At 32.7% G+C, this 6,579-nt stretch overlaps 1 protein-coding gene across 1 annotated transcript; it reads right to left on the minus strand.

Annotated features, from left to right (window-relative positions):
* Positions 1–719: 719 nt before the first annotated feature.
* On the minus strand, positions 720–6,121 carry LOC135696513 (ES1 protein homolog, mitochondrial). The gene is made up of 8 exons (XM_065215922.2): positions 5,975–6,121; positions 5,249–5,301; positions 4,653–4,766; positions 4,127–4,246; positions 2,620–2,712; positions 2,402–2,435; positions 1,361–1,483; positions 720–1,018 (listed from the first exon to the last, which is right to left on the minus strand). Exons 1-8 carry the CDS (start codon positions 6,083–6,085, stop codon positions 890–892), a joined length of 777 nt encoding a protein of 258 aa, XP_065071994.2. The 5' UTR covers positions 6,086–6,121; the 3' UTR covers positions 720–889.
* Positions 6,122–6,579: the final 458 nt, after the last annotated feature.

Genomic DNA, 6,579 nt, shown 5'->3' on the forward strand with positions numbered 1-6,579 from the left:
GATAAACTATTAGCCAACAAATTGTTTTTTGATAAGCTCGATAAGTTAAGTTTCTCATGCAAACTTGTTTTACAATCGGTCACTTCTGTCCTTTAAACCGTTTAGAACGGATTTTCTTCGTTGCCACTTGAGAATGACCTAGTTAATTAAATACCCTGGGTACCAGATTAGATATATTTTATATATAGTGATTCTGGTACCCAGGGTATTAATGAAACACCTATCCATATCCATATCCTTACCAAAATGTGATGAATGTGAATTAACTGTAGAATTTGCAGTACGGTCAAAAATGATGAAACGTTTTCGTCGAGGAGTAAAAAAAACGTTTTCTAAAAGTACTTCAGTTTAATCTGTGAAAATTTTGAGGTCACTGTTTAAATGTTGCTGATGGAAACAAGAGATTGTTAGAAATAGTCTACTTAATTGGGATCCCACATAGGTGTTGTCTAAGGCCAATCTTATTTAATTTATGTTGATGAAAGAAATAAAGACAACAATGCATCAAAGAAATTCCATTAATAAGTTGTTTAACATAAATTGTTGAGGGTGTTCTTGTATTATCTTTTTAATAAACTTAATAATTTAGAGATTGATCAAAAGTTGTGTGATGCTTGCATTAAGGGTGAAAATTGGAGTAGCAACTTAGAACCACCCTGTTTTATACACTATAAGCCTGATAATTTAGTGAGATGAAAAAGACATGGATTAAGTGAAAATATACACAGCCTAATTCATAGATAATCAATTACACTACAGAAAATCTTCTCTAAGACAAAGAAGAATGACAAAGCAGTTTTCATCAGATTGATCATCAGTTAATAACAGCCCATCAACAAAACAGGAACTTGATGCAATCCATCAATCTTTCCACATGTTTCACAAGCTCTTACTTCTCCACCAAGCCCAGAACTCCCTTAACCATTTTTGCTACTCCATCATGAATTTCATGAAACTTTGTGTCACACATGAATGCAGGTGTTGTCACAACTTTGTTTGCCTGGTCAATGTGGATTTCCTGAGACAAATGGTCAAGGAGCAACAAAAAATGTCTGCTTTTCATAAATACTCTTCAGTTAAAAATTCCATAATTCATCTGAATGCTACGAATGTAAAAGTATCTTATTTTTCTTTTTGAAATTATGAAATTATTTTCCACAGGAATCTAGCGGAACATCTTAATGACTGAAATCAATAAACACTTATTATTAGAAGTAAATCATATTTGAATCAACAAAGAGGAAAAATCACTACACTAGAATTTTGATGTTCAAAAAGGTACATTTGGTCTACCTGTTGATGTGTGTTTGGTCTATCAAATACTTTAATAGTCAGTCAGTAATAGCTTTCAGAAGGATACATCAACATTTTTTGGTACATGTGTTGATCCCATGGCCTTGACTGCACCACAGGCTCCTGCAAATGGCCAACGCCCACTATCCTCAGATTCTTGACCCATTGTTACTTCACAACCAGGAATGACCTTCCAAAAAAGATTTGATCAAAATAATACTGTGCTTTTGGAATTTTCAATAGCTAGGTGGGTTTACAAGTTTAAATTTTTCATCAAAATTGTCACCAAAACAGCCTTGAAAGATAACTGATTCAACAAATTATTTCCTCATATACATGGCTTTATCATATAGCCTTTAGCACAGTTAGAAATATGTGGGGTGTTTGAAAATTATTTGTACTTGTAGTGATGCTTTTTTAAATTTATCTTATTTTGATAATAAATTGTAGTTTAAGAATATAATCCAATACATAATACTATAGGAAGAGGAACAAGGCAGAGTCCATCCTTACAGGCCAAGAGGTATATGGTGTATGTTGCTGGACTTTGATAAAAATAAGTTTCCTCCAGTTAAAAATAAATGGCTACAAAGTTTACAGCCCTCCCAATGCATTAACCTACCCAAGATTAAAGTCTCACTATCACATTGTAAATGGAACTAGTGATATGATGGGTATATGTCAACATTTCATGCTCCATTTACAGGGATGAAGCAAGAGGAAAATTATTGGAGGAGACTGAAAGTAGGGATCAGGGGATAATTCTCCAGAAAATTTGTTTGTAGACCATCACATATGGATGATTTTAGATGCTTCAGTTCACATCGAGATAGTGCAGAAGTGTGATGATATTATGTCACAAAGTGCACAGATTATTTTGAAAATGTACACTTTGCTTTAAAAATCACTTGGGGATGCTCCCATAGCCAGGACTGACCCTGCTCAAAGACAGCAGATACACTTTTTTGACTTGCCAATTCAACTTAAATGCCACAACCACTTAATAATGATGTTATACCCTATCATCTGTTATGCCTTTGAACAATGGATGTTTAAAATATGTTTTTTCAATAAAGGAATACAATGTAGTCTATTCAAACCATGCTACCTTGGCAGCAAGAACTGGTGCAATGCAGCAAAGCCTAGAAAAGAATACCGTCTAATTAAATAAATCACTCAAAGGTATTCCCTAGTTACTGAAAATGTGAATACATTCTGGTCTTATCTGAAACAAGGTGAGAGTGAATTTGCAGAAAATACCAAAAGTGAACACAGGCATCCAGGTCTTATTGAAATTATTGAAAGAAAAACTTGTCATATACTTACCCAATTGGTTTTTTAGCTGCATGGAAGTTTTTTAGAACTGTTGACACCTCCTCATCTACTGTACAATCAGCTTGTTTGACAGCAAAATCGCACCTAAAAGCATGTTGCATAGTTGTTTCAATTGTTTGACTTATCTAGAGACATGAGACATGATATGTCAGAAAATCAAAGAATTATAAACAAGCAGTCTCTATATACAAAGGTGCATTAAATCTACTTGACACAAGAGATGCAGTTCTTTAATACAAAATCTTGATCTTATAATTATTTGTTGATGTGAATAATTTACTTTAATCTACTTTTCTGGACAGATATCTACACCAGCCAAACAATGGTTATCAATATTAAAAACCAGGCTACACAATTAAATGAAAATAATAGCAAAATCTAAAGACAATGAAAAATTAAAAACACAAGATAAGCAGCATAATATATAATAATACAAAATTTATGCATAGTATATAATACATAATATATAATAATGTATAATTTGTAGTTGTGTTTTAGATCGATGTTAAAAGCCAGGGGGTAGTCATTATATTTTGCTCCTTCTGGTATTGTCATGTAGGGTTGTAAAGTAACTTGTTAGTCAGTAATTTGTTATTGTAATTTTTTTTTGGGATAGAAAAAAAACAATACAAAACAAAATCATTCAAATTAACATATGTGATTAATTTATCACAATTATTGAAACAATTCAACAACCCACAGTGTAGTTTTGCCTGATAATTCAATTATACACAAAAGCTGGACTTGAAGCTTAGAACTATGCATTTCTTAAAACTAGAATATTCACTGCTCAATCTACATGATGTAAAGGCCAGGTTTTAATCATTCATTTTTATGCTTCAGACCCATGAGTCAACTTTGATTTTTTGACTCATCATTCAACATTAAGACGATTGATTTTTGAATCAGGAGTCAGTATCACACCAAAACAAACCTAAGGCAAATCAAGGCACTAAAAAGCAGACTCCATAACAAAAATGCTGTAGTTCCAGTTCATTAAATTGATATTCTTAGAAAAATTAGATGTAATTGGATTAGATGGAGCAGCTTCTTTCTTCCTGCAAGTTCTTTGAGTTTTAAAGTTCCTTCCTTGTCTTGCAAATTCAACTTTTACAAGAAAAGTAAAAAATGAAACTGTTTTCAGTCAAACTATCAACTTAAGATGCAATACATATGAAGCATGTGACTCATTCTTGTCAGTTGATTGTCCTAAAGTGTTAATACAATGTTGAAGGGATAATTTTCTTGAGCTGTTGCAAGATCCATTAATTAAGCTGCAAGTTCTGTTTACACCATGACATTTAGACTCATGGGTCAGACCCAAGCAATAAAGGCAACATGCAAAGTTGCCTTTCCACACTCTACAACAGTCCAATTTTAACTTAAACTTTTCACAGTTATGAAGATTCTTTGACCTTCTTCAGGAGTAGCACCATTTTGTGCATAATATTCACATTTCAAGATTCTTTGTCACTGAAACCAACTTAAATGATTTTACCAGTTTTTAGCTGCACCAAATCCACCAGGGAAAATCACAGCATCATGCTTAGAAACATCAAGCTCTGAGAGCTTTTCTATTTTCCCTCTTGCAATCCTTGCTGACTCTATAAGAACATTCCTGAAAAATAAATAAAATACACTTTTTAGACATGTAATTGTTTACTTGACAAATGCATCAAAAGAATATGTCAGCTAAACATAGGACAATATTTTTTTAAATTTGAAGAGATTAAACATACAATTATTACAGAGATACATTTCTAAACCAGCAGTTAACATCAAAACTCTCATGGAAAAAATATTCATGTCTCAGCAAGATTTATATTTGATCTACAATTATTTGATTTTCCTGCAAATGAAATTTCTGATCTGACTTTAAAAGAACACTAACAGAACAAGGTTAAGGAGAGAAAAGCACCAAATACAACAACATTGAAACAAGTTTACATACCTTTTACATCAAATAAAAAAGCATTAATCATTTAAGGTATTGCAATGCATGATATATTTTGATGTTTGTTAACCTGTTGTCTCCTTTTATTTCTTCACCTGTCATGTGATTCACTGTGTGCATTTGTGGTTTATCTGGTGCATAAACTTTGTAATCCGCAGACTCCCTGCTTAGACTGACCAAAACCCTGAAAAAGGTGTTGGTTTTTCAATGGCAATCTTCATATATTTTAAACTTAAAGTTTTGATTAATAATTATCTATCAAATTCTTTTTAAACTCTTTTATTTAGCAATAAAATGATATCAATACTTTACCATAAATTTTAATGCAAAAGTGATAACCATCTTGCCTGCGGAAAGTTTTACTTCAAAAAAGCAAAAATATGCACAACAAGTCATGAAAAACATTAACAGCCCTTTTTGCAATAAATAAATATATTCCTGATATGTTGGACTAAAGTATGCATAAACAAAATTTTTTTGCTTCTTTCCATGTGAAATGCAAACAACTGACAACAAAATATAAAGTGCATGGCCAATATGCACTTGAGTTCAAGCCAATAGCCTTATTATTGTTTGCTAATATTGTTTTCTTGCTAGTTAGTTGGTTTGTTCATTGATTAGTTAGTTGTTTGTGATATACCTTGAAAATATTAAATCTTAACTTACGCAGAGGCTTCATGAACCTCGCTGCCATCATAAACACCACATCCAGATAATACCTATGATGCAAAAGGGAGTTTGAAGGCAATCAACAGTTGCAAAAGTATTTTAAGCTATCTGTCAATCAATAGTAGCCAATCAATAAGCCTGTTAGTTGTATCATGTTTACTGATTGGCCAATATTTGAGTAACTGCTGATTGCCTTTAATATCTTCAATCTTTTACTATTCTAATGCAAGAAGGCGACCCTTGTGAAGGGTAAATGGAAGTCAAGAACCAAATGAAAATTTTCTGCATCTTAAACAAAAAAGTCAGTTTCATATTGGCATTCTAAACAATGCCCTAAAATCCAATAAAAATTCAGCTCGAAATTCATTCTACCTAATGCTCGTTAGAAAAATTAAGTGGCTATTTCTTTTATTGGCCTTGTTCTGATGATTTTGATATGGTCAGATTTGCCCATATCCACACATTTTCACACATATGTGAACATGAAATTTCACAAAGCAGATTTTGTGCTCTGGATGCAAAATTGTTTAAGAGTGGTGGATTATCGGTACGAAAATGAGGAAATTAACTGCCATCGAAACATCATAATATTTCTTTTCCTTGTCGAACGTGTTTTCAAAATAAATGTAGCATCTAAGGAACATTTAAAAAACAGGTGCCATAGATGCCTTGACCTGAAACGTGCCAAGTTTCTAGAAATAACGAGATGAATTGAAGATTTACCACAGCTATGGTAGAAAGGCTCCTGCCAGTCGAAAGCATTCGTCTTGCAACGGCAGTCAACATGTTCTGGGTCTGAGTAAATCGAACTATTTGCAGAGGCCTTCTTATCATTCCTGCTAGCGATGTGAAAGTACTTATGTATTGTTGTTGTTGTTGCTATTTCTTGCGAAAGCGGAACTAAATGCAGTCACTACCAATTGGCAACCACTTTTTTTAGTTGGTGAAAAAAAAGCAAAGCAGGGTTTCTTCCCCGAAACTGTTAGTTCTTGTTTTTCTTGAAGTATTTTGGGATCAAATATTAAATCATAAGAATCCATAAACTGGCGAGAATAACACGTGAGAAGAAAAACCATCACTTTATCATCATGTAAATCCAAGTAAGCACAACTATGAATATGGCAAAATAAGAAGTATTACGAAAAGAAAGTCACTTTTTAATATCTCTTTACCAGGACAGATTTGTGCATTCCTCTAGGCCCTTGAAATTTTATCTCGCTTTGTTTGATTTTGAGTTACTTTAAGGCTTAAAAGTTAGTTTTTATTTTCGGCATAAGTACATAAGTAACTATTTTTGTGTATATACATGTTTTATTTTTAAGATGCTT

Source organism: Rhopilema esculentum, chromosome 14, assembly GCF_057945365.1.
Source record: "Rhopilema esculentum isolate cy_ngs chromosome 14, ASM5794536v1, whole genome shotgun sequence".
NCBI classification, from domain to species: domain Eukaryota; kingdom Metazoa; phylum Cnidaria; class Scyphozoa; order Rhizostomeae; family Rhizostomatidae; genus Rhopilema; species Rhopilema esculentum.

Bases quoted from the DNA above. Each gene is read 5' to 3' on its own strand.
- LOC135696513 (XM_065215922.2), bottom strand. From the start codon at position 6,085: ATGATAAGAAGGCCTCTGCAAATAGTTCGATTTACTCAGACCCAGAAC. The intron at 4,247-4,652 runs GTTAACAAACAT...TTTATTTTTCAG, and splicing joins GAAATAAAAGGAGACAACAG to GAATGTTCTTATAGAGTCAG. The intron at 2,713-4,126 runs GTAAAATCATTT...ACATGCTTTTAG, and splicing joins TTTGGTGCAGCTAAAAACTG to GTGCGATTTTGCTGTCAAAC.